Source organism: Trachypithecus francoisi, unplaced genomic scaffold (assembly GCF_009764315.1).
Source record: "Trachypithecus francoisi isolate TF-2019V2 unplaced genomic scaffold, Tfra_2.0 Lachesis_group8, whole genome shotgun sequence".
NCBI lineage: Eukaryota > Metazoa > Chordata > Mammalia > Primates > Cercopithecidae > Trachypithecus > Trachypithecus francoisi.
The window spans coordinates 2,175,172-2,200,709 of record NW_022681473.1 but is presented as its reverse complement, the minus strand read 5'-3'; the positions used below and the strand labels follow the sequence as shown (position 1 = coordinate 2,200,709).

At 62.7% G+C, this 25,538-nt stretch overlaps 2 protein-coding genes across 7 annotated transcripts; one reads left to right on the top strand and one right to left on the bottom strand.

Annotated features, from left to right (window-relative positions):
- The first annotated feature begins 945 nt into the window (after window positions 1–945).
- On the top strand, window positions 946–20,399 carry TRPM5 (transient receptor potential cation channel subfamily M member 5). Of its 5 annotated transcripts, XM_033206666.1 has the most exons (24): window positions 946–1,065; window positions 1,677–1,857; window positions 2,672–2,838; window positions 3,468–3,651; window positions 5,405–5,469; window positions 5,639–5,830; window positions 6,168–6,270; window positions 7,940–8,058; window positions 8,494–8,844; window positions 8,916–9,056; window positions 9,125–9,248; window positions 9,748–9,893; window positions 10,356–10,468; window positions 10,719–10,802; window positions 10,924–11,182; window positions 11,914–12,032; window positions 12,401–12,533; window positions 12,628–12,802; window positions 16,274–16,427; window positions 17,105–17,286; window positions 17,580–17,712; window positions 18,280–18,352; window positions 18,778–18,844; window positions 19,337–20,399. In XM_033206666.1, the coding sequence occupies exons 1-24, from the start codon at window positions 949–951 to the stop codon at window positions 19,444–19,446; spliced, it is 3,492 nt and encodes a 1,163-aa protein (XP_033062557.1). In that variant the 5' UTR covers window positions 946–948; the 3' UTR covers window positions 19,447–20,399. The 5 variants fall into 5 exon arrangements, with proteins under 5 accessions (XP_033062557.1, XP_033062555.1, XP_033062553.1 ...); XM_033206664.1 differs by lacking the exons at window positions 946–1,065; window positions 1,677–1,857; window positions 2,672–2,838; ... (2 more) ...; window positions 5,639–5,830; window positions 6,168–6,270 and having other exon boundaries at window positions 6,814–8,058; window positions 16,195–16,427; window positions 18,257–18,352; window positions 18,778–18,874; window positions 19,673–20,399; XM_033206662.1 differs by lacking the exons at window positions 946–1,065; window positions 1,677–1,857; window positions 2,672–2,838; ... (2 more) ...; window positions 5,639–5,830; window positions 6,168–6,270 and having other exon boundaries at window positions 6,814–8,058; window positions 16,195–16,427; window positions 18,257–18,352; window positions 18,778–18,874.
- Window positions 20,400–20,468: 69 nt separating this feature from the next.
- Window positions 20,469–25,235, bottom strand: TSSC4 (tumor suppressing subtransferable candidate 4). 2 transcript variants are annotated; one of them, XM_033206669.1, is made up of 3 exons: window positions 23,652–25,235; window positions 21,914–22,059; window positions 20,469–21,835 (listed from the first exon to the last, which is right to left on the bottom strand). In XM_033206669.1, exon 3 carries the CDS (start codon window positions 21,730–21,732, stop codon window positions 20,743–20,745), a length of 990 nt encoding a protein of 329 aa, XP_033062560.1. In that variant the 5' UTR covers window positions 21,733–21,835; window positions 21,914–22,059; window positions 23,652–25,235; the 3' UTR covers window positions 20,469–20,742. The 2 variants fall into 2 exon arrangements, with proteins under 2 accessions (XP_033062560.1, XP_033062558.1); XM_033206667.1 differs by having other exon boundaries at window positions 20,469–21,755; window positions 23,652–25,231.
- Window positions 25,236–25,538: the final 303 nt, after the last annotated feature.

Sequence of the window (25,538 nt, the reverse complement as noted above, 5' to 3'; positions counted from 1 at the left end):
GAGCAGGTGCCCTCTGCTTGCCAGGGCTTGTCCTCAGACACCAGCTTCCAATACTGAGTTTTCAGAAGAGCAATCGGAAGGAGGTAGGGCCAAGCCAGGCCAAGATCAGCCAGGCTGGGGCTGGGCAGCTGAGAGATGAGGCCGTGGGCAGGGATGGAGCCAGGGCACTGAGGGGACAGCGCCCATCCTTGGATCCCTACCAGGTAGAGAGGGGCTGAGATGCCGACCTCACCGGGCAGCTGGGAGATGTGAGCCCCATGAGGGTTGAGGGAATAGGGCTGAGGTGCACGAGGCCTCCTCTCCCCTGATGCGGGAGCGCTGAGGGAAGAGCTCTGCTGCTGATGCTGTGTGGGCCGGGGCGAGGCCTCCCCTCTGTGTCCTAGGCCTCCTGGACCTCCTGGGCAAGGAAGGTGGTCCCTTGTCCACCCCATCTCCTGCACCTGAGCTGAGGGCACCTGCCTCACCTTCTCACCTCTGCCCAGGTGCACCCAGGGGTTCTGCATCCCTGTCCTGGGAGTGAGTGGGCTGTATGCCCAGGGGGCTGCAAGGCCTCTGCTGAGTCTTTCGGAGTTTCCAGGTCATCCCCACAAAAGCCCTCTGGAGAAGCGTCTGCAGGTGTGGCTGACCTGAGGTGCCCAGAGTGGGGTGAGTAGAGGAACCAGCAGCCAGTGGCAGAGCCCCATACATCCCAGCCTCACCTGGAAAGGAGCTTGGTTGGGGCGGTGCTACAGCAAGAGACAGAGCTGCAGGGGGTCGCTGGGCAGGGCCCGTCTGGAGAGAAGGTCCCTGGGGCAGAGATGCCTGGGGCAGCTCCCAGGTCTCCTTGTGCATGTCGGCTGTAGAGGGGCTTCCTAGGGGAAGGCAGCACCCGCCCCGAGGGGAGGGAGGCAGGGATGGGCATTCCGAGCCCTCAAGGGCCGGGGTATCCCTGCATCTCTAGAGGCTGTCATGCAGGATGTCCAAGGCCCCTGTCCCGGAAGCCCCGGGGATGCTGAAGACCAGCAGGGGCTAGGCTTGCGCAGGGGCGAGGTCGACTTTGGAGGGTCCGGGAAGAAACGAGGCAAGGTAGGGGCAGTCCCCAGGCCTCGGGCGATGTCCGCCTTGACCTGGAACCCATGAGCCCCCATTTCCTTCCCTGGAAGCTGAGTGCCAGGATCCTCCTCACCCCTGGGTTCTGCTCCCCTGGGGCCATATTCAGAGCCCCCAGACAAGCAGAGTTCCAGAGCTGGAAGGAGTGGCTCTGGCCAGCCTCCTACCTCCCTGCAATAAGCGGGACCCCTGAGGTCCCCCCAAGAGATTCGGAGGTGCAAGGTTAAGTGCATCCAAGGCCTCACCTCTGACCAGTGCCCTCGGCTCACTGAGGAGGATGCCAGCCCAGAGAGGGGTCAGGACTCTCCAGGTCACACGGCAGGTCAAAGGAGGACTGGCTCTGTCCCAAAAGGGGTATTGGGGGCCACTCTCCTCCTGCTACCTGCCACCAGGGACCAGCACCTCCCCAGTGCCCCCTGTGTCCAGCCCCCTTGATGCCCAGCACCTCCCCAGTGCTGAGTGCCCCCCATGTCCAGCCCACAAATGCTCAGCACCTCCTCTGCCTCCTGTGTCCAGCCCACCCCAATGCCCAGCAGTTCCCGTGCCCCGTGCCCCGAAAGCCCTGAGCTGCAGCCCCCGCCTTGCAGTTTGTACGGGTGCTGAGCGGAGTGACCCCGTCTGTGCTCTTTGAACTGCTGCTTGCTGAGTGGCACCTGCCAGCTCCCAGCCTGGTGGTGTCCCTTGTGGGTGAGGAGCAGCCTTTCGCCATGAAGTCCTGGCTGCGGGACGTACTGCGCAAGGGGCTGGTGAAGGTGGCTCAGAGCACAGGTGAGCCCCCACCCGGCACGGGCAGCACTCCCACCCCACACAGCAGCCTGACACCCTGACTCTCTGGACCATCAGGAGAACATTTCCCGAAAATGCCCACCTGTCCTCTGCAGTACCCACAGGTGCAGCAGTGCCTACGTACTGGACCAGGGCCTCCCCGAGCTGGGCCTGGCCCTTCCTTAGAGCTGCCCCCTCCACTACGAGACGTCCCTGCTCCCACATACCTGGGACCAAAGCACCCCGGTGTATACAGGGTGGGATCCCCTGGAGAAGCAGTCAGGCCAGCCAGCTGTAGGGGCCAGAGTCCAATGACTGGGCTCTTTTTTGAGGCAGCTTGGCCTATGCAACACCCGGGAGAAGGGCTTGAGGTTTCAGGGACACTCACTAAAAAAATGACTGTGGCAAACTCAAAGAGATCTTCCAGCCAGACATGGCCGAGGTCTTTGTAAAACTGTGGGAAAACATCCTGGGATTCTGGCCCAGCAGAGGCAGCTGGACAGAGCTGTCTCGGATTTGTCCCAGAGGGAGCCCAGTGGCAGGACTGGGCCCCAGCATGTGTGCTCCAGGTGGGGTGGGGTGCCACTTCACAGGTTCTGGACCCAGCTAGTCCCACTGCTGCCCAGTCCCCTGCCTTGGGTGGGTGTCTTGCCCTCTCTGGGCCTCGGCTTCCCCACTCCGCCTTGAGGTATTCCCCAGCACCCACCACTGGCTCCCAGCTAACTGGCTGCTGATTGGGCCTAGGTGTTAGGGCGTGGGGCCAACTAGGAAAGACCCAGGCTGTGCGGCACAGTGAGTCCCTCCTCCGTCCCCACAGGAGCCTGGATCCTGACCAGTGCCCTCCACGTGGGCCTGGCCCGGCATGTCGGGCAGGCCGTGCGCGACCACTCGCTGGCCAGCACATCCACCAAGGTCCGTGTGGTTGCCGTCGGCATGGCCTCTCTGGGCCGCGTCCTGCACCGCCGCATTCTGGAGGAGGCCCAGGTGCACGTCCAGCTCCCAGCACCACGACTGCGGGGGCCCTGGGGGCAGGGGCTCAGAAGGGTTTGGGCAGTGGGCAGAGAGCTCTGGGAGGACAGGATTCCGGCTGGAGGAAGAGCAGGGATCGGACAGAGCCAGCACGCGGCCGGCAGGTGGCAGTACCGCATAGGGAACGGCCAGTGTAGACCGTGGCGAGGTCCCTCGCCTCCTCCTGTACCACGTGGGCCCAGGCCCCAAGCCCTGTCCAAGCCTGGACAAGCAAGTTCCGTCCCCCACACTGGGGTCTGTCTAAGGCACTGCAGAGGGAGGCCCAGGCAGCCCCTGGTGGATGTCTGGACACCAGCCCTGGAGTCGGGAAGGAGGAGCTTCCAGCAGCCCTGGCTGTCTCCATGGTTCTGTCTAAAAGAACCCGCTCCCCACCGCCCCTGCCCCTGACTGTCGAAGGAGGGTCCCCGGGCCCCATCTGTTGGTCCCTCCTTTTGTCTGAAGGGTGGGGAAACCAAGGCTCAGGCAGAAGCCTTGTGCAGGGCCCCATAGTGTAGTGTGTATGGCCTGGCAGGGAGGATCCCGCAGCGGGACCCGGCCCAAACTGCCTCCCGAGGGCTCAGCCTCGTCTCCCTGAATGGGCACAGGAGGATATTCCTGTCCACTACCCCGAGGATGACGGCAGCAGCCAGGGGCCTCTCTGTTCGCTGGACAGCAACCTCTCCCACTTCATCCTGGTGGAGCCAGGCCCCCTGGGGAAGGACGATGGGCTGATGGAGCTGCGGCTCAGGCTGGAGAAGCACATCTCGGAGCAGAGGACAGGCTATGGGGGTGAGGCCCGCCCCAGCCACCCAGGAAAGCTGCCGGTGGCCAACTGCCTTGGGACCCAGTGGGGATCTAGGGACCCACCTATGGGAGGGTGGGGGTGATCGCCAGGGAGAAGGAGGAGGGCTTCCCAGGCAGAACGCAGCCAGCATGCCTGGGCACCGAGACCTGGGCTGTGGGGGCCTGGGAGAAGGAGCTGTCTGGGCAGGGAGGTGCAGGAGGCAGAGCTGGATAGAGTGGCTCTGGCTGGGCAGTGACCTTCCCACCAGAGTAAGTGCAGTTCTGTTTTCACTGGGCCTTGCCGTGGTCAGAGGCTCTGGGGCTCTGAGAGGCAAAATGAGATTTGTAAGTTGAAAGAGGGCTACTTCCTGCCGCCAGGCATGACGTACGCTGCCGCCAGAGGGCAGCATCACCCGAGAAATGGGCACCTCTGGCCAGTCGCACGTTCAAAAGCTGAACTTACTAAGATAATGCTAGTGTGTAAATAATATTCATAAACAAAGCATATAATTATTTATAACGTCTATGAACAATATACAATATTTAGAAACAAAAATTGTTTTTTTTGTGGGCAGTTTTTGGGTGGGCAGTTTCAGGAAATGTTCTTCTGATGGCCCAGAGAGTCAGGGCGTCGGGCTGCCGTGTAGGGTGGGAGCGCTGCCCATGCCAGGTGGGGTGGAGAGTCAGGGCCTCGGGCTGCCGTAATTTCTTGGCAAGGCCAACTGAGCCCCCCCTTTTTTTTTCCGGCAGAATCTCACTCAGTTCCCCAGGCTGGAGTGCAGTGGTGCAATCTCAGCTCACTGCAGCCTCCACCTGCCGGGTTCCAGCAATTCTTCTGCCTCAGCCTCCTGGGTAGCTGGGATCATAGGCATGTGCCACCATCCCTGGCTTTTTTTTTTTTTTTAAGTAAAGATGGGGTTGCACCATGTTGGCCAGGCTGGACTTGAACTCCTGACCTCAGGTGATCCGCCTGCTTTGGCCTCCCAAAGTGCTGGGATTATAGGCGTGAGCCACTGTGCCCGGCCAACTGAGCACTCTTTAGAAATGAAAACACAAAATCTCATCAAACTCTGGGGACACAGGCAGAGGGTCCTGCTCTGCTCTGCAGAAGCCCTGCTGGCCCGGGCACCATTTGGCCAGGTCTGGTTTATCCTCCAGATTCAATCAGGAGGCACCTTTCAAAGTCAGGGGCCCGCCTGGGAGCCCAGTTCCCTGTGGGTGATTCTAAGGCACCTCCAGTCAATTCGCTCCCTCATAGAAGACGGGGGCACGTCCAGGACTCTCTGGGGGCTTCACATAGAGAAGTCTCATTTGCAGCTTCTGTTTGGGGGAGAAACCTGAAGACTCCCTCCTGGACCTCTTTGGTTTGCTGAGCGGTCAGGAGCAGCCCGCGCAGCAGAGCTCCCTCGATGGTCGAGATGCTGCCTCTGCCACGCTCAGTATGAGTGTGTGTGGTGCGGCGGTGCACCTGCAGGGCTGGGGGCTCCGTTTCCTCCATGCCACTTTGTATTTTAACAGCCATGGGCCAGCTCTTGCCACAAAGTCTGCGTGCTGGGCAATGGGGGTTAGAACTGGAGCCCTCGACCCCCATACGGCAGGGGCTGTAATAAGCGGCCTGTGCCACATAGCCCAGACAAAGCCCTCACTTTATTCGGAAGAGCTAGCTTTTGACTAGAAAATGTGGTGGCCTGAGACCCTGAGATCCGGGTGGTCACCCCAGGCAGAGAGTCCTCAGGCCTCACGGGTACCCTGTCCACAGGCACTGGCAGCATCGAGATCCCTGTCCTCTGCTTGCTGGTCAATGGTGATCCCAGCACCTTGGAGGTAGGGGCCTGGCTGAGGCCCCCTGGCTGGCTGAAGCCTTGTGGAGGGGTTTGGTGGATTCTGGGCACCCCTGGGACAGGGCTGGAAGGGATGGGGGCCCCCCTGACACCTGCATCCAGATGTCACCGGGATGATCTGGGCTCCGCTCTCCCGTCCCTCCCCGTCTCAGAGGATCTCCAGGGCCGTGGAGCAGGCTGCCCCGTGGCTGATCCTGGCAGGCTCGGGGGGCATCGCCGATGTGCTCGCTGCCCTGGTGAACCAGCCCCACCTCCTGGTGCCCAGGGTGGCTGAGAAGCAGTTTAAGGAGAAGTTCCCCAGCGAGCATTTCTCTTGGGAGGACATTGTGCGCTGGACCAAGCTGGTATGCGCTTCCCCCTCCCCTGTCCTCCCGACCCTCCTCCCGGGGTGGGGCTGGTCCTCTGGGAGAACTCCTGCTGATGCAGCCTCCAGCCCACTCCTCCCACCTCAGACTGCCGGGCCCCCCACCCGCTCTCGCTTCAGGCCCACAGGGAGCAGAGGGACCCAGGCAGCCCCTTGGTCTACGGGTGGTCCTGGGATGGGCCCAGTGGGTGGTGGGCACGCGGGCTGCAAGGCTCACCTGGGGACACTGCCTATGCCTCCGCTGGTGTCGACCACAGCCTGCCCCTGCCCCTGTCCTGGCTGAGGCGGCCCCATCGGGGCTCTGTTCTGGTGCCCAGCTGCAGAACATCACCTCACACCAGCACCTGCTCACCGTGTACGACTTTGAGCAGGAGGGCTCCGAGGAGCTGGACACAGTCATCCTGAAGGCGCTGGTGAAAGGTGAGGGCGGGCAGGGTGGGCACGGCAGGCACCCTCAGGCGGCTTCATGCTCAGAGACACTTTGGGGTTTGGCAGCCCGGCCGTTTGTGACGCTCGCCTGCCTGTCCCTTCCCAGGAAAGATAACACGTGATTCATGCATCTCTCTGTATTTGGCAAGTTTTATGACATGTGTTTTTTACCACAGCTTAAAACTATACTTAAAGCTCTCAATTCAGTGGGGTTTTTTTTTGGGGGGGGGTTGTTTTTTGTTTGTTTTGGTTTTTGGTTTTTTGAGATGGAGTCTCACACTGTCGCCCGGGCTGGAGTGCAGTGCTGCGATCTCAGCTCACTGCAACCTCCTCCTCCCGAGTTCAAGAGATTCTCCTGCCTCAACCTTCCAAGTAGCTGGGATTACAGGTGCCCGCCACCACACCCAGCTAATTTTTTGTATTTTTAGTAGAGATGGGGTTTCACTATGTTGGCCAGGCTGGTCTCAAACTCCTGACCTCGTGATTTGCCAGCCTGGACCTCCCAAAGTGCTGGGGTTACAGGTGTGAGCCACCGCGCTGGCCACTTCAGTGGTTTTTAGTATATTCGCAAGGTGGGGCAACCATCACTGTTATCTAATTCCAGAAGCCTTCATTGCCCCGGAAGGAGCCTATACCCCTTGGCACTCACTCCCCACTTCCCCCCAGCCCCTGGGAACCATCGATCTTCTTCTGTCTCTATGGATTTGCCGACAGGCGTTTTGTGTCCATGGCTCTCTGCAGGAGCGGGAGGGTTTCACGGTTCATCCGTGTTGCAGCGTATACCATTTCATGCTTCATTCCTTTTGTAAGGCGGAGTCAGTTTCCAGCCTGTGGACAGACTGTGGTTGATGCATCTGTTCATCCGCCGATGGAAAATTTTGATGAGCATTTGATGTGCTTTTTGTTGGAGACAAACACGTGCTGAAGGCCTGGCTGCTGGCAGGCAGACGTAGCCCCAGCAGGGAGGGGCGCTGCTGAGCAGGGTCTGGGGACACCTTGAGTGAGGGGCCGCTCTGGGAAGGGTGTCTGGACTGCAGGTGGCTTGGGGTTTAGCAACCTCACCAGGACAAGGAGGTCAATGAGGCCCCCCTGTTTAGGAGCTCCCCCACCCCTTCTCATGAGTCTCAGTTTGGTCCCAGCAGCCTGAGAGAGGTACCATAGTCTTACGGGGTCTACGACTGTGGAGGCTGAGGCTGGCGAGCCTCACACGTGAGGCTGGTGAGGACGGCGGTTTCTAGCAGACGCACCCGGCCCAGGTGCTGCAGGCCTCCCTCGAGTGACCCTGGTGACCTCACCAAGTCATGGTCAAATGCCCTTGCCCGTGGAGGAAACATGGCCCGGCATGCTACCCTGACAACATCCAGGAAGTGGCCTCCAGGCCCAGGTGGTAGCTGGGGTACCCCCGTTGCGGCCGAGGAAGGTGCCTCACATGGGAGCAGATGGGCCATGCTGACACAGACCAGGGCAGTGCGCCTTCTCCTGCCGTTTGCACAAAGTCTTATGCCTCCTGCTGGTGCTCAGAAGTGGCACATGTGCCTCCTCAAGTCCCAGCGTGAAGTTCCCGTTTCCGCGTCTCTAGGCAGCCCACCTTCGGGGACCCTGTGCCCTAGCTCTGTCAGGCCCTCAGCTCCACCCTCGCCAGTGCCTGCTCTGCCCACAGCCTGCAAGAGCCACAGCCAGGAGCCTCAGGACTATCTGGATGAGCTCAAGCTGGCCGTGGCCTGGGACCACGTGGACATCGCCAAGAGTGAGATCTTCAATGGGGACGTGGAGTGGAAGGTGCCTCCCAGTCTGGCCCACCCGCCTCCCCCTCCCGGCACTGCCCAAACTGCCTACGCTGCCTGCTCCTGTACCCTGCGGGCTGCTTGGCTGAGCCCATTCCCAGCTGTCCCAAAGTCCGGGGCAAGACCAGGACACACGGTTCCGCCCGTGCTTCTGCCTCGCTCGCTGGCCCAGGCAGCGCCGGATGGGTGCCAGCTGTCCCCGAAGCCCAAGGGGGTTGTGACACCCTCAGCATTCTCTCACGACTGGCCCCTCTGTGCCCGCTCCAACTCAGGGGGCAGGCTGGGGTGCAGGAGAGCGCGAGGGTCTGCGTGACCTGGCCCTGGGGATGGGGTCCCCGTGCTCCCTGCTCTCTCCTTCTTTCGGCCCCCCTCTTCCTGTCTCTCACTCACTCTCTTGACCCCCTTCCCTTGGGTTCCCATGGCCGCCAAGTCCTGTGACCTGGAGGAGGTGATGGTGGACGCCCTGGTCAGCAACAAGCCTGAGTTTGTGCGCCTGTTTGTGGACAACGGCGCGGACGTGGCTGACTTCCTGACGTATGGGCGGCTGCAGCAGCTTTACCGCTCCGTGTCGCCCAAGAGCCTGCTCTTCGACCTGCTGCAGCGGAAGCAGGAGGAGGCCCGGCTGACGCTGGCCGGCCTGGGTGCCCAGCAGGCCCGGGAGCCACCCACGGGGCCACCCGCCTTCTCCCTTCACGAGGTCTCCCGTGTGCTCAAGGACTTCCTGCAGGACGCCTGCCGAGGCTTCTACCAGGACGGACGGCCGGGGGGCCGCAGGAAGGCGGTGAGCGGGGCTCCAGGGAATGGGGGGTGAGACTAGGGCCACAGCGGGAGGCCAACGCCCATGTCCTCCAGGAGAAGGGCCCAGCCAAGCAGCCCACAGGCCAGAAGTGGCTGCTGGACCTGAACCAGAAGAGTGAGAACCCCTGGCGGGACCTCTTCCTGTGGGCTGTGCTGCAGAACCGCCACGAGATGGCCACCTACTTCTGGGCCATGGTGAGCCGAGGCCGCGGGCCCAGCGTGGGGGCGGGGGAGGGACGGCCTCCTGAGACTGGGTCTCCTAGGGCCAGGAAGGTGTGGCAGCCGCTCTGGCCGCCTGCAAAATCCTCAAAGAGATGTCGCACCTGGAGACGGAGGCCGAGGCGGCCCGAGCCGTGCGCGAGGCAAAGTACGAGCAGCTGGCCCTGGGTGAGTGACCGGCCGGGGCCAGGCCCGCGCGCCGGGGGAAGATGTGATAGAGGGTCAGACAAAGGGTCCTGGGCCTCGCCAGGGCCGCCCGTTACCGCCGTGGGGCTCCAGGTACCCTCAGTGGCCTCCTCTGTAGGAGAGGACAGATGGCTCTGCCTGGGGTGGAGGCGGCCCCAGACCCTGAGTGTGGGCCCGCTGGGCACATGGTGAAGAAGATAGAGCCTCGCGCCCAGGCATGCACTGGGCCCTACCGAGGGACAAGGGACAGTCAGGGCGGCGGAGGCCCCCTCATCCTGCTGGGGGAGGGAAAGAGCCAGAGAAGGACAAAGGGTCAGGAAGGGTCCGGAGCAGGCCAGGCGGGGACAGAAGGCCCGGCTGGGCCCTGGGAGGTGAACGCAGCGTGTGGCCACAGACCCCAGGTCTGGGCGGGGGATGGAGGAGGGGCGTTGGGGGCCGGGCATCGGTGTCTTGTCCTAGCGGCCAGGGTCTCCGGGGGCAGACCTCTTCTCTGAGTGCTACAGCAACAGTGAGGACCTTGCCTTCGCCCTGCTGGTGCGCCGGAACCGCTGCTGGAGCAAGACCACCTGCCTGCACCTGGCCACCGAGGCTGATGCCAAGGCCTTCTTTGCCCACGATGGCGTGCAGGTGAGTGCCAGCTGGCCTGGGGGAGAGCTGCCGGGGGGCAGGGCTGGCGGGCGAGCTGGGCCCAGCTTGAGTTGACTTCGCAGCCTGCGTCTGCCCTGTCACTCCTGTCCCCAGCACAGGGGAGCAGGGTGGGGCTTCTGTTCCTGGAAGGCGCCCCCCTGGCTTCCTCCACCAGGCACCCTCCTGCCTCTGGGCTCAGAGGAAGTGCCACTTCCTCCTCCTCAGTCCTTCCAACCACCAAGCCCGATCTTTTCCCCAGTGAAGGGCACAGCAGCTCAATCCACACCCCTGCGATGAGCCTCCCGAGGAGCACGTCCCCCACCAGGACGGGGGCTCCAGGAGGGAAGGCCGGGCTGGGCGCCCCTTCAGCTCATGTGGGCCAGGCACCTGGGCATTCCTGGGGCAGGGCATAGCCTGGGTGAAGGTGCAGAGGTGGAGCCAACAGTTTTGCCTTCACCTCAGGCCTTCCTGACCAGGATCTGGTGGGGGGACATGGCTGCGGGCACGCCTATTCTGCGGCTGCTAGGAGCCTTCTTCTGCCCCGCCCTCGTCTATACCAACCTCATCACCTTCAGGTGGGTCAGGCCTGTGGGCTGCCTGCTGGCTGGGGCAGGCACCAGTGCATGTGCCGGAACCACAGGGAGGGCCTGGGCCTCGCTGGTGCTGGTGGCAGCCTGACTCTGTAGCCCCCAAGTCCAGACTCCCTGCAGGTCCCACTCCCCGCAGTCCTTGCACCCAGTGGGCACTTTGATGGCCAAGCGCCCGGAGCCACGCGGGCGCCTCTGGGAGTACTTCCTGCAGGCCTGAGCTCTCCTGTGCTTGCAGTGAGGAAGCCTCCCTGAGGACAGGCCTGGAGGACCTGCAGGAGCTGGACAGCCTGGACATGGAGAAGAGTCTGCTGCACAGCCGGTGCGAGGCAGAGGGCCGGGCAGGGTGGAGGGGACCGGCGGGTGGTGGCTGGGAGGCTGGACTGTGGTGGGGCACCCGGCCGGGCACCAGCCTCACCACTGCGGCCTTCTCTGCGGCACAGGGTGGAGGAGATGGTGCAGGCGCCGAGGGCTCAGGGTGACCGAGGCCCGCGTGCTGTCTTCCTGCTCACACGCTGGCGGAAGTTCTGGGGCGCTCCCGTGACTGTGTTCCTGGGGAATGTGGTCATGTACTTCGCCTTCCTCTTCCTGTTCACCTATGTCCTGCTGTTGGACTTCAGGCCGCCCCCCCAGGGACCCTCAGGGCCCGAGGTCACTCTCTACTTCTGGGTCTTTACACTGGTGCTGGAGGAAATCCGGCAGGTAGGTGGCCACACGAGCTTGGGTCCCCTCCACTCTGCAGCTTCAAGTTGGGCAACCTAAGCTGGGTCCTGCCCTTTCGGGGTGGGGCTACCCATCTGTAGAACAAGAACAGCATGGGGCCTCACACCTTCCCAGTCACCAGTGGCCATGATCCTGGTCAAGGACCCAGCCCTGAGCCCTGCTCCAGACTGAGCCTTGATCCCTGCTCCAGACGGAGCCCTGAGCCCTACTCCAGACTGAGCCTTGATCCCTGCTCCAGACGGAGCCCTGAGCCCTGCTCCAGACTGAGCCTTGATCCCTGCTCCAGACGGAGCCCTGAGCCCTGCTCCAGACTGAGCCTTCATCCCTGCTCCAGACCGAGCCCTGAGCCCTGCTCCAGACTGAGCCTTCATCCCTGTCCCAGACTGAGCATGACCATAGTCTCCTTCATCAGAGTCTGAACCCTGACCTGTATCACAGACTGAGTCCAGACACTGAATAAACTGATCCCTAGACTCTGGGCACAAAGAGCCCTGACTCCAAGTGGAGACTGACCTCAGCTTCTGTCCCCAGACAGCCCTGGAATAGCTTCAGTGGACCCCCAGTCCCACTGGTAGCCTGGGACCTGGTCATAGATGGAACCCCGATGGCACACTGAACCCTGATCCTTACAGATCCGAGCTTGTCCAGGTAGGGCTGTCCCCAGCGAGGGGCCTGGACAGCTCTCAGTGGACTGCCTGCCTCCCTCCCAGGGCTTCTTCACAGACGAGGACACACACCTGCTGAAGAGGTTCACACTGTATGTGGGGGACAACTGGAACAAGTGTGACATGGTGGCCATCTTCCTGTTCATCGTGGGTGTCACCTGCAGGTCTGTGGGGCCCAGAGGCCGTGTGGCCTCAGGGGGGCTTGTGGGCAGGCTTCCAGGTGAAGCCACTCAGGTTGGGCGTGGTGGTGGCACCTGTGGTCCTAGCCACTCAGGAGGCTGAGGCGGGTGGGTCACTTGAGCCAGGGAATTTGAGGCTGCAGCAAGCTGTGCTCACAACACTGCACTCTGGCCCGGGTGACAGAGCAAGACCCTTGTCTGCTAGAAATAAATAAACAAAAGATGAAGCCACTCAGAGCCTCAGGAGTCCTGGCCTGGCCCTGGCCCTGCCCACACCCGGCATGCTGTGCGCCCCTGGGGAAGCCCCTGCCCCTCTCTGGGCCCCGCAGCCGCATCAGCCTCCCACCCTCCAGGATGCTGCCCTTGGCGTTTGAGGCTGGCCGCACAGTCCTCGCCATGGACTTCATGGTGTTCACGCTGCGGCTGATCCACATCTTTGCCATACACAAGCAGCTGGGCCCCAAGATCATCGTGGTGGAGCGCATGGTGAGCCCCGGGCCTGGCCCTGGAGGGACAGACAGCCCCTGCCCGGGCCCCCGGCTGGCCGCTGATGCCCCTCTTTCTGCCCCGCCCTGTGGAGATGAAGGACGTCTTCTTCTTCCTCTTCTTCCTGAGTGTGTGGCTCGTGGCCTACGGCGTCACCACCCAGGCGCTGCTGCACCCCCATGACGGCCGCCTGGAGTGGATCTTCCGCCGGGTGCTCTACCGGCCCTACCTGCAGATCTTCGGGCAGATCCCACTGGATGAGATCGATGGTTTGCGCACAGCCAGCGGGGGCAGGGGCGGGGAGCACGTGGAGCCCTGTGTGCACAAGTCCTGGGCACGAGTCTCTCCAGAGGGGTCTGCTGGGGCGAGGGAGACCCCAGCCCGGGGCAGAGATAGGAAAAGTGGCTGAGGCCTGGTCCCCAGGCCCCCCACACCCCAAAGGGCCAGGCCTGGTTCCCGAGGCAGAGGCAGCTCCAGTCACGGAGCCCCGACCTGGGCCTTGGGCTGGGAAGGAGACACAAGGAGATCCCAAGGCAGCCAGGACTGGCCTCCTGCTTGGGAAGGCCAAGCGGCAAGTTTTGCTCTGGGGGTGGTCTGTCGGGGGCGAAGGGATGGGCAGTCACTAAGGGCACAGAGTGGGCCCAAAGGCTGTCCCAGCTATCGTCTGGGGTCTGGGCCCTCCGGCTCTCCTCACGGCCCCTGGCCTCTGCCCTTCTCCCACAGGGCCCTGCTTGACCTAGGTGCCCCGTCACCCACCCACCCACCAGAGCCCTTATGCCATCCTGCTGGCGAGACCCTTCCACCATGCGGCCACTCCTAAAGGCACCCTGGCTGCTCCTGGGGACCCACCCCAACATGTGTGTGTGGCCTGTCCGTGCCTCTGGGTGTCCCCAGGCCGACCCCTGTAACTGGCTGGGGCTGGTGGAGGCTCTGGAAACTTTTTCATAAGCCAGTGCAGTGGGGAGGGCGGGGTGGGGGGACAGAGCCGCTTGGCCATGGGGGCCTCTGTGCTGATGGGTTGGTGGGAAGCTCAGGGATGGGGAAGCTCAGGGATGGGGCAGGGACCTGTGCAGGCGCCTGGGATGGCTGGGACTCAGTGAGGAGCCCCGACCTGGGAGGGGACGCACACCTCTGGGAAGGTGGGCCAGCAGCCAGCCAGCCCCTGGGGCCCTCAAGGGGTGCCATATGCTTGGAGATCCAGCAGAGAAGGTGTGGGAGACATTGTTCAGGCAGTGTCAGGCGGCTGGGGCTGCCCAGCACGGGGCAGTCATGGCACAGCGTGCTGCCCAGGCCTGACCCCGACCTCTGTGGAGTGGCGCTCAGGATCCGCGATAAATATTTGTTGATGGGATGACAGCCAGACCAGAGCAAACACAGGCCTCCGGGACAGGCGTGGGCGACGCCGTGATGGAAATCGCCTCTCCCAGCGCGGCTCATTTCCTTGGGCTGTTTTCTTAGCCCCCGCAGCCCCTCCTGACATTTTGGTGTTTGCTCATCACAGGCATTCATTTTCCAGGCCATTAGTTTAACCAGACCCTGCCTGCCTGCGACCCCACCTCGCCCTCACCATATGGTCTCCAACACTGCCCTGTCCGCAGGGCCCCTCGGGGCAGGAGGAGCTCTAGACAGGCGCCTCCAGCCTGGGCAGAGTTGGGGGTCCCCCCTTTCTTGAGTGGCTGCATCTCTGGCGGGCCAGTCCCAGACACTCGTATGAGGAGACAGGCCTGGCCATAGCCTCCTTCTTGATGGGAGAAGGCGGGGAACAGACTCCCGAGGAGCCCTGCTCCGAGTGCTGCCCCAGGGAGGTCTGCGGTGCTGCTGGGATCTCAGAATCCTGTGCTGAAACGCCTACAACAGGACCAGCCCCGGCCGCACACTGAGAGTCTCAGATGTGTCCCTTCCCCTCTCTGAGCTGCAATTCCGTGGGGTCAGTTCAGCCGCCAAGCAAATGTCTGGGCCCTTCAGGCTGAACCCAGCCACTCACTATGAGCCCCTTATGCTGCTGGGCAGAGAGTTACTCACTAGCACATGCTGGGCTGAGAGGGAGACTGAGGCTCAGACAGTTTCTGCACAGCCTGCAGGTCTCCTCAGAGCCCAGGACAGCCCCCTGCTCCACTCTGCACTCGTGCCAAGCTGGAGCTGGGGTTGAGCTGTGGTGATGAGCTTGTTCTCTGGGGCTCCAGGCCCCAGGGACAATTTAATTTCCAGCCCAGCCTGGTGGCGCCTTCCCAAATCAGAGTCGGGGAGGGTGTGGGGGTCTCATTCCTCAGAGCTGCTTTTATCAGACAGATTTACGGCTTCACAAACAGGCTCTCCAGGCTGGCCCTGGCCCGCTCCTCCAGGGTGCAGGGACGAGAGGGGTCATCAGTCTGCCCAGGAACAGATTCATGGGCTGGAGGTGGCCAGGGTGGGCAGAGGAGGGGCAGGCCTGGGGTGGGAGCGTGGGGAGGGCTGGTGCTCACTGACTGCCAGTGCACACACACACACTCAGTAACTCACACATGGGCCAGTGTGTCACAATCACTCACTCGGGAGAAACAAGGCAGGAATTCACCCCGGGAAGGAGAATGGACCCCTCCAGCTCAGGACCTAGGCACAGAGGCAGGAACCTGGGAACAGGGAGACCCCCAGAACCCACCACAGAGCAACCTGGAGCTAGCAGGCACCAAGACACACTGGAATGTGCCCGTGTGTGTGCCAGTGTGTTCACACAGACTCACACATGAGCACGTGTGCCATGCACATCCAAACACATGTACAGGCTCACACAGACACACCCCAGCGTGCATGCTGGGGAGGGAGGAGAGAGCGGAGCTCCCATTAGGATATGAAGGGGATATGTGGTCCCGGATGGCCGGGCACGCTCTGGCCTCTGGCTGGGACCCTGAGCACCCTGACTCCCACTGTGGCTCCCTCCTCCCTCCTCCTGCCCTGCAGGCTGGGGTGGGGTGGGGGTCCAAGGCTGAGCCCTGCAACGGAGAAGCCGGTGTGAGGTTCTGGTTTTAAGGGACTGGAGTGAGATCTGCTGCCCCTCCAGGGTGTCCCTGCCCAGGGCCGAGGGAGCTCAGCCTGCCAGCTCCCAGAGTGCACTGCCTGAAGAATGTTCTTGACTTGAGTGGCCCAGTGCGGGATCGGTGCCCTCAGGGCTTGCAGCAAGCCCTGTCTGGAGCCTGCTGGCTCAATACATTTTGGAAAGGTGGCGGAATTACTCCCCAGCTTGGGGTATGATCACAGGGGTTAGTGCTGTAAAGGCTCTGAGACGTCCTGCAGTAAGGACCCCATCTCCCTTTCCTCAGCAGCTCTCCCCAAACCTTCAACAGCAGAGGCTTTTTTAGGATGAGGGGTGGAGGTTTTAACACATGCAACAACCAGCAGAAACCTGTGCCCTGTGACCCCTCTGTCCCTCACCTTCCATCCCTCTGGGGGTCTTGGCTCTACCTCCAGGGCCTGTGGCCCTGGCTGACTCCATCCCCTGGTGGAAGCCCAGCAGACATGGCAGAGGGGTCCAGGGTGGGGTTCACCACTCGTCTGGTTCTGGTTTGCTGTGATGGGGGTTTCGGTGCTAAACCCCAGGCCATCCTGGGTGAACTGGGACAGTGGGTCACCTAACGAGCACCCATGTCCCCTGCGTTCAACACTAAGTCTAAGCTCTCTACCTCAGGGAGTTTGCCTGAGGCCGCCCTTGTGGCTTCCCCTGGTCTGGTCCCCACAGTGGTCCCTATGGCACCCTTGCCTTCCAGAGGCCCGTGTGAACTGCTCCACCCACCCACTGCTGCTGGAGGACTCACCATCCTGCCCCAGCCTCTACGCCAACTGGCTGGTCATCCTCCTGCTGGTCACCTTCCTGTTGGTCACCAACGTGCTGCTCATGAACCTGCTTATCGCCATGTTCAGGTGACTCCACCCAACTCCTGGAGGAGAGCGCCCTGGGGCGGAGGGAGCAGAGGGCCATTCCCCAACACCGCCTCCTTCCGGTCCACCTGGTGCGCCGCAGAGGGTGGGGCTTGGTGCCCCAGGGCAGATAGGAGGCAGCACAGCCTGGACTGCGGGGCTTTGCCTGCCCAAGACCTCGAACTCTGTGGGCCGCCCTCCTGGTCCCAGGAAGCAGGGCCTGGGTCTTTGCGGGACGGGTGCTGTGGCGAGAACTCTGGGCTTGTCCGGGAGAGCAGAGTGGACAGGGGAAGACCCAAGGAGAGTGCAGAAGCAGTGCTGGGCCTCGGCCCCTCGTGGCACACCCCACAGGCAACGCAGAAGCAGTGCTGGGCCTCGGCCCCTCGTGACACACCCCACAGGCAACGCAGAAGCAGTGCTGGGCCTCGGCCCCTCGTGACACACCCCACAGGCAACGCAGAAGCAGTTCTGGGCCTCGGCCCCTCGTGACACAACCCACAGGCAACGCAGAAGCAGTGCTGGGCCTCGGCCCCTCGTGACACACCCCACAGGCAATGCAGAAGCAGTGCTGGGCCTCGGTTTCAAAAAGGGCTCCCCAACAGCAATCAGGGTGCAGGTGGGATGCGTCCCCCAGGTGGGCGGGGGAGCCGGTCGGTGACGGCTCGGCTGTGGCCCTGCAGCTACACGTTCCAGGTGGTGCAGGGCAACGCAGACATGTTCTGGAAGTTCCAGCGCTACAACCTGATTGTGGAGTACCACGAGCGCCCCGCCCTGGCCCCACCCTTCATCCTGCTCAGCCACCTGAGCCTGGCACTCCACAGGGTCTTCAAGAAGGAGGCCGAGCACAAGCGGGAGCACCTGGGTGAGGCCGGGGTGGTGGGTCCCAGGGCGGGGCTGTGCGCCGGAGACGGGTCTGGAGAGACCTGGGCCCCTCCTCAGCCCCGTGGGTCCTCGGCTGGGCTCTGTGCAGGCTGGCACAGCTGAGCCCGTCCCCCTGCAGCTTGGCCATCCGTGCGCAGGGTTGTTCTTGCCCTCCATCCGCTAGCTGGGCCCCACTCACTCCTGCCTGGCCTACCTCGCCCGGGGACCAGGCCTGGGCTCTGCCACTGAGGCCCATGTGCTCTAGTAATGCTGACTGCCGCCCTGCTTTCCCAGAGAGAGACCTGCCAGACCCCCTGGACCAGAAGGTCGTCACTTGGGAGACAGTGCAGAAGGAGAACTTCCTGAGCAAGATGGAGAAGCGGAAGAGGGACAGCGAGGGGGAGGTGCTGCGGAAAACGGCCAACAGGTGCGGGGCCTGTCCTGATCACTGGTGGGTGTCGGGCTGCCTTTAAGCGGGGATGTGCCCTTGGCGTCAGTGACAGAGGATCTGAGCTGGGGAGCCGAAGCTGAACGGGTAGGGGCAGGGCCCTGTTTAAGCCCAAGGGCCTAGCTTTCCAGCCTGACCTGTGCAGGACCCTGCTGGGACGCCCGGCCAGGCGAAAAGGGAGCGCGCACAGTGACCGTTGGCGCCCTCCCTGCTGTGGTCTCAGCAGTGGGACTACCCACCCCTGGATTCCCTCCAGCCCTGGCTCCAGGGGCCTGTTCCCGACTGCCTGCCCTGTACCGTCTTGCTAGGTGGTGTGCCCAGGCAGGGACGGCACCCCAGCCCTACCAGGAAGGCACAGAGCGCTCTGTACCTGCGCCAGGTGCACTTTGAGGGGTCCTGGTGCCACCAGATCTGGGCATGAAGGGGGAAGGGAAACGGCCAGGGCACCCAGACTTGGGCACACAGGGAGGCCTGGGGGATGGGGAGGCTCCCCACACGCGGAGTGCTGCGTGGACATCCACAGCTGCCTGCCTGCTCCTGCCGCAGAGTGGACTTCGTTGCCAAGTACCTCGGGGGGCTGAGGGAGCAAGAAAAACGCATCAAGCATCTGGAGTCACAGGCAAGCGAGCCCCAGAGCTCCTCTCCCTGACGGGAGGCGGGTGGCTGCATGGGGCTACTGGGACCTGCCCACGGCCCTGCCCGGTCACTCACAGAAATGAGCCAGACCAGAGCCAGGACAGGAGCACCCCAGTGGGCGGAGGAAGGTCCTGGGGAAGAGGGGCCGTCCCCACCTGTGCCTGCTCCCACCCCGCCACTTGAGAGGCCACAGCCTTAAATGAGGGGTGTCACATTTAAGACCCCTTGCGTTTCACTCTACATGCCTCACGGGAGGCTCACCCACCCCCGCCTTTGAGTGGCAGCTCCCAGAGGGAGGAGTCATGGGGCCGCGGGGGCCCTGGCAGGAGAGGGGAGATGGGGAGGCTGCCTGTCCCCTGCTGTCCTGAGAGAGCCCTGGAGCTTCCCGGACATGTTTCCCTCCTCCAGATCAACTATTGCTCGGTGCTCGTGTCCTCTGTGGCTGACATGCTGGCCCAGGGTGGCAGCCCCTGGAGTAAGCCTGTGTGGGGAGCGTGGGATGAGGGTGAGCATGGGCACCCACCCTGCAGCGGCTGGTGGGAGCAGGTGGGGGGCCGTAGGCTGTGCTGTGTACTCTGCCTTCCCTGCCTGGCCTGGGAGTCTCAGGAGGCCTTGGCTGGACACGGTTCTTCAGGGCGGTGTGGGAACCCTCTGATGGAGCCCCGGCCTCGGCCAGGGTCAAATGTGGTTCACTCAGACTCCTGAGGCTCTGCTTGGCACAGGCCCTACTGGGCTGTCCTGCTCAGGAGGCAAAAAGGCCCCTCAGCCTCATGGGGGTTGCTTTCCTAGTCCCAGGAGTGCAGGCGGAGGCCTGGTTGTCTCTGGGCTCCCCATCGTCCCCAGGCTGGCCTGTGGGGACTCACTCGGACAGTCATGGCATCCTGGCCCTTCCTCTGAGCCAGCGACCTCTCCCCTTCCTGGGCCTGCCCTACTGCCTCCCACTGCTCAGGAGGCCCTTCCTTCCCAGCAGGCTCTCGACACTGTGGCGGGGGAAGCCAGCTGGTGGCCTCTGACCATAGAGGGGGTTTACATGGCCAGGAACCACCCGGGGCTGGCCAGCCTTCCTCGGACACCTAAGCTGCTTGGCCTGCCGTATGAGGGCCACCTCACCTCAGCAGGCCACCGTGGGTCTTGTGCACTGACCTTTGCCGACCTCCAGCGGAACCCCCAGGGGGCAGCAGACCCCCCAGCAGACAATGGCCCTCCTGGTGCCTCACCAGACCCTCACCCAAAGGAACGGCTCCTTGTCCCTCCTGGCCTCCCTGGGGGCACCGCAGTGTCATGGGGCTGTCTACCCTGACAGGCACAGCTCCCCGGGCAGAAAACGTGCCCCACCGTAACCCCACCTGGAAACTGAGCAGCCTGCACCGCAGAAAAGCTGGCCCTTCGGTGTGACGGGGGCACCCCCATCCAGACTGAGCAGCTGCTGTGGGGTCTGCACCCACCCCTGCCCTGACTTGTGTTGCCTGACAAGAGACTCATCTTTTTTTGAAACACTAGTGGTTAGAATTTCTGCCACTTAAGACCCAAAAGGTCCTTTGGGGCTCAGGTAATTGGCTCCTGGAAGGCAGGGCTGGGCACCCACGGCGTCTGTCGGCTGTCCGCCTGACACCCAATGGCCAGTACAGCATACACGGGTGTTTACGGCGCTAGGACACAACCCCTGTTGGTGCCAGTGGCTGCTTTATCTCCAGTGGAGCCTGGAAAACACCCAAATAAAACTGGACCCCTGGCTCAGTCAAACACCTGCCCAAGCCCCCCGTCACCCCCCAGCCTCCTCTGTCCAGACCCATTTTGTCATCTCCCTGCCACCTCCCAAGCTGTAGTCTGCACTAGGCCTGGGGCTGATGGCATCCTGTCGGCTTTGGTTGGGGGAGGGCAGATTCTGGACCCACTCAGGCCCATTGAGGGTACTCGCTGGACACCTGCCACTGAGCCACAAGCCCTAGAGGAGGCCTGGGGTTTCCAACTTTTGCTGTCACCTGGGTGATCTGCTGTTGAGGGATGCAGGTGTCAGCCACCCTCGAGTGGTCCAGCACTGTCAGGTGTGGGGACCTCTTGCTGCCGACAGACCCCTTTGAGTAAGCAGGGCCCAAATATACACAAAGTCTGGGAAAGACCCAAAACCTTTATTGTCCCCACCAGGAAGCCAGTGCTTCCAGCCCACACCTCACACCCCAGTGGCCTCAGCAGGTCTCTGCTCGGGAGGACGCCGCCCAGAGCTGCAGCCAGGGCCGCCAGCGCCACCTACAGGCAGCCTGCAGGCTTCCTCCCATTCCAGCTGGGCAGTGGCCAGGCTGCCCCTTGACCAGCCCCACTGGGAAGGCAGCAGGATGGCAGTGGTCAGTGTGGTCAGGCTGGGCCATCTCCCTCTCAGACCTCAGCACCTGGGTCCTCAGGGCTGCTGCCCTTATTCCGGAAGTGGTCTCGACTCCTCTTCCTGCTGCCATGGAAGCCAACAGTCTCCACTGGTGGGAGACCTGGCACAGACCCACTGCGGACAGGCCCTGACAGTGCCTCCAGCTCCTGCAGGCCCCCATGGGGGCTGCCCCACTCCTCGGCCTCTGGGCTTCCAGGCCCGGCCAGATGGGCCAGCTCCACGGGGCCCTCGCCCCTGTCTGTGGCAGGGTTCCCAAGGCCGCCCCTGCCCGGCTCTCCCACCTTCCCCAGGACCCTCTTCCTCTCATGTCTGGCCTCAACCCCTCGGACTGGTTTGGTGAAGACGACCCTCCCCTCCCCACAGCTGGAGGGGTCCTGGTTGAAGGAGGACACGCAGTCAGTGGGGGCAGCCAGGCTCTGGGAGCCCAGGAAGGCCAGGGCGGCAGCCTGATTGCTCTGCTCGCTGACCTCGGTCACATCTTCCAGGCTGTACTTGGTCCAGCGCTCGGGGTGTGCCACGTAGTCAGGGACCCGAGGCACCCTTGGGGAGGCAGGGCTCCGATGGGCCCTGCCCAGGCCTTCCACTGGAGACCGGCCTGAGGGCGCTAGGGGCTGCTTGAAGCCTCCATTGTCACTCATGCTGGTGTGGGCCACAGAGGATGGAGCCCTCCTGGCCGCTCCCTCCAGGCAGTCAAAGATGTCACGGCTGCGCTGGGAGAAGGTGGAGCTCATGCCTCTCAGATGGAATGGCTGCACCGTGGCCGGGAGGAGGCCTGGCGGGGCTGAGGGTGGTTCATCAGGACCTGAATCCTCCTCCCCAGGCAGCCCCATCGGGGACAATGCTTCCACTTCAGCACCACCGGGCAAGCTGAGGTCAGAGTCCGAGTCACTGAGGGAGACCGTGTCGGAAGGCAGCGTGTCATACTCCGTCCCGTGCTCGCCCTCCGCGCTGGGGGACGGCTCACCTGTCCCTGCATCAGCCATGGGTCCCCAGGGCCACGCCACACCTAAACCAAAACGGTCCAGGAAGTTTGCTTCTCAGGAGGAACAGTATTGAGGATGAGTTCCCCCTGCAGATCCACTGGCCCTGGACAAGTAGAGAACCAACTGACAACTGTCCCACACAGGGTAGAGTCCCGCCTCCCCCTCCAAGCCCTCCTCTCACCTCTCTTGGCTGCTGGGTGCCAGTGGTTGACACTGGAGTGTGACTGGACAGCCAAGTGGGCCAGGTGAACGAAGGTCCTCAGTGGCACAAGCGTGGTCGTCTCAGGCCTGGGAGTGCCCCGGCATTGCCGCTGTTCAGCTGCTCAACTGCAGGTGGGTGGGGTGGGGGAGAGGACCAACCTCAGACCAGAGCACACATGTGTGAAACAGGTTGTGACCAGTGCCAGCACATTGTCACCTCTCAAGGTGCCAGGCAGGACCGACCTAAGTCTGGGTTTTCAGAGCCCCTGACAGGCTAGGTCTCAGGGTAGGGACTTTTGACTCATTACCTCATCTAGTCGTGCCAACCCTCTGCAGGCAAGCTTGGAGCTACTAAGCGATTTTAGTAGTAAGCAGCCACACAGGGCTTAAACCCAGGGCCAAGATCAGGCAGGAGGGCCACTTATAAGCTGCTTGCTGTGCAGGGTGAGCAGTTGGTACTCCACAAAGAGCCGGCACCTTCCTGATCCACAGGGAAAAGGTTTGCTCCTATTTGCTGGAAGATCGCCGGGAGCTCCCAAGGAATCTGCAGTCAAGGCCCTGGCATCTGAGGGTCAAGCTCTCAGGAAAGTGGGGTGTCGACCATCACCTTGAGCAGCCCTGCTAGGCAGAGGCAAATCCCCGCAGCTCCTGGGGCGACCTCCAGTGGCCTTCCTCCTGTAACACTCAGCACATACCTTGCCTTTCCAGCTGGGCAGACAAGCGCTGTCTCCTGCACCCATTTAGTGGTAGAGTGACTAGGTGCCTCAGAACTTGGGTTTCCAAGCAAAAGAGACGGCCCATCCACACCCTTCTGCACTGTCCTCGGCCATCCATCCACTGACTCCTCTCCTGCTACCAACACTCCTTGCCCGCCCAGGGTGACCTGTGTCTTGTGCACCCAACAAGGATGGGGTCAGGGGTATTATTAGGGGCTGTCAGTGCCCTCCACCAGGTCAAGCACAGGAAGGACCTCAATTCCTCTGAGGCGCGACTCTCCTCAGTGAGGAAGCCACCCCAGGGAAAGGCGATATCCAGCACCCCCCACACTGATGACCCCAGGGAAAGGCGATACCCAGCACCCCCCACACTGATGACCCCAGGGAAAGGCGATACCCAGCACCCCCCACACTGATGACCGTTTTAAAGCTGGCAGGTACGGGCCCGGGACAACATTTGCCCAAGTCACACAGTATGTTGCAGACGAAGCTGGAGTTCCAACCAGACCCCTGCTTCCCAGATTCGCACTCCCGTCCTCTGCAGCAGAACGCCGCCAAGGCCAGAAGCAGCCTGGTCAGCGGGGCACTCCGAGGGGGAGCGGGGATCGGGCTGCAAGACAGGGACTCCGGGAGTCCGTTCTCGGCGAGATCCGGCAATGAGTGGAAGGGCAGAGTTGACTCCTTCATGTCCGGAGGCTGAAGGAAGCCGTCTCTTTCTCCACATGAATGCAGAGCCCGGCCTTTCTCCCCTCTACGTGCCAGCAAGACCTCCCCGCCAGGGAAAAAACGAACTCTCAGTGACAAGTTGGCTCTCGGTGCGAAGTCGGGCTGGACAGGCCCCGGGCCTCACGAGGATGCTGTGGGTGCCAAGGGCCCGGTCGCAAGGTACGGGGGTCGGCGAGCACAGCGGGGCCTCCGAGCTCAGGTGTTAAAGCTGCGCTCGGTGACCTTCCGGAGGCTCGGCCGGCCACCGTGGCCCGTCCTCCCTCAGCACAAACCTACCGGCTCAAGGATGCACGGCCACCTCCATCTTGGTCGGCGCCGCACGTCTGCGCGGCGCGCTCAGCCCTCTGGGAAACCGAGTGCTCTGCCGGCCGAGCGCCGCGGCTTCCGCGCCTGCAGAACTACAACTCCCAGAAGGCACTGGGCCGCAACTCCCGACGCCTGTCGGGACGTGTAGCCCTGTGCGCATGCGCCTGCCCCTCTATGCTACTCCCCGGCTCTTGGGTCCGGCTCGGAAGCGGCCCCGGAAACGACGGCATTTGTTGGGGAACCAAGACCGGAATTGACCAAGAAGAACAGGAAGAGGAGGGACCAGGCCTGCAATTCCCAGAATGCTCGACGGCTAACCGACAGCTGGGCCGGCTTCCCGTGGTCCCAGCGCCACCTGCCGGAAGCCGCGAGAACAGCGACCGCCCCAGGCAGGAAGTGCATCATCTCGTATGGAGAACGAATGCCGTTCCGGCACTTCCGGTCATGACCGGAAGCGGTAACTGTTGCTCCTCCTGGGCTTCGTCAATGCAGCAAGGCGGGGCTCCCCGGGATCCCACGGTCCCGCTCAGGCCAGACGCAGAGGCGGTCTCAGCCCGAGATGAAGACGGGGGGTCGTGGCCACTGGGCCACGGGTGAAGGGGGCTTTACCCGCTGGCTGGACCGACGCTTTCCCACTCCTAGGGGTTTACTGGGCCCTGGCCGCAGACTTGTGGGGCGTCGTCCTCACACAATTGCCCGGCCACCCTAACACCTCTGGGCCCTCAGCGCTGGTGCATTGGTCCGGGCTCCGGGAGGCACTGAGACGTCCCCCGAGGGCGCTGCAGGGAAGCCGGGGCCAGGTCCCTGGTCCTTCCGGGCAGGATGGAGGCCACTGAACGCTCAAGCTTCCAAGTCAGCGTGGCTGGGTGGGCGGCAGCTGGGAAGGTTTGGCCTCCTCCATGCTTGGGAGCCTGTCCACGGCAGGGGGCAGGTCAGCTGCCCGCCCTGAAAGGGAAGACGAGGGCCCAGGTTCTCCCTTCTACAAGCCGCGTCGCCCTTGGCCACTGGGCCCTGTTGGCACCTTGTGCCCCTTCTCAGCTGGGAGAGTTCATGCCCCACACAGTCACGGAATCTGAGTTCTCCTTGGGTGCTAGACCTCCGGTCCCGCTGAAAGGCTCGAGAGAGAACTCCCCCAGGGCCTGCTGTCCTGGCATCCGCTGGGAAATAGGATTCAAGGCCCTGCTGTGGCTCAGCCTAGAGAAAAGGAGGGGAAGCAGGACCCACTCCTCGGCCCCCGGTCTGCTATGCGCCTTTGGGATACCTTATTCCTTAAACTGCTCTTCCCTCCCCACAGGGAACATAGTGGAAAGTAGAGAGGGGGCTCCTTGAACCATCCTGTTATCCCAACCGGTGCAGGCTTGGAAGTTGGGAGCAGCAGGGGAGGAGGGCTTGCTGAGAGACTCTGTAACCCCCTAAAATGCAGGGCTGGGGACAGTTTCCAAATTGGCCTGCAAAGAGGCTGCTGGGAGCCCTAGACATGAATTCCCAGGCACTCAATTCCTCCAGGGCTCAGTTAAATGTGCCAGCATCCACCTCCCCGCAACTAGGGAAAAAGCAGCCCGACCCAGAGCAAGCCCCGCCCCACGAGGTAGGGGAAGGTAGGCGAGTCTAGACCAAGCCCATTGGCTGGAGGAGCTCAGACAAAGGGAAAGGACGGGGAGCGCAGGGGCTGCTTAGCCCCAGAGCCTCTCCACCCCCCAATCACCGCCCGCTGCGGGGCTGGGTGGGCTCCCTAGTAGGACGAGTCCTTTCTTCCCCTCCAGCCCCTTTGAGATGTGGCTCAGGCCTGCGCCACCAGCTCCTCAAAGGAACATTTACAGGAAATAGATGGGCAGGACAGAGACCCTCAAATGCTCG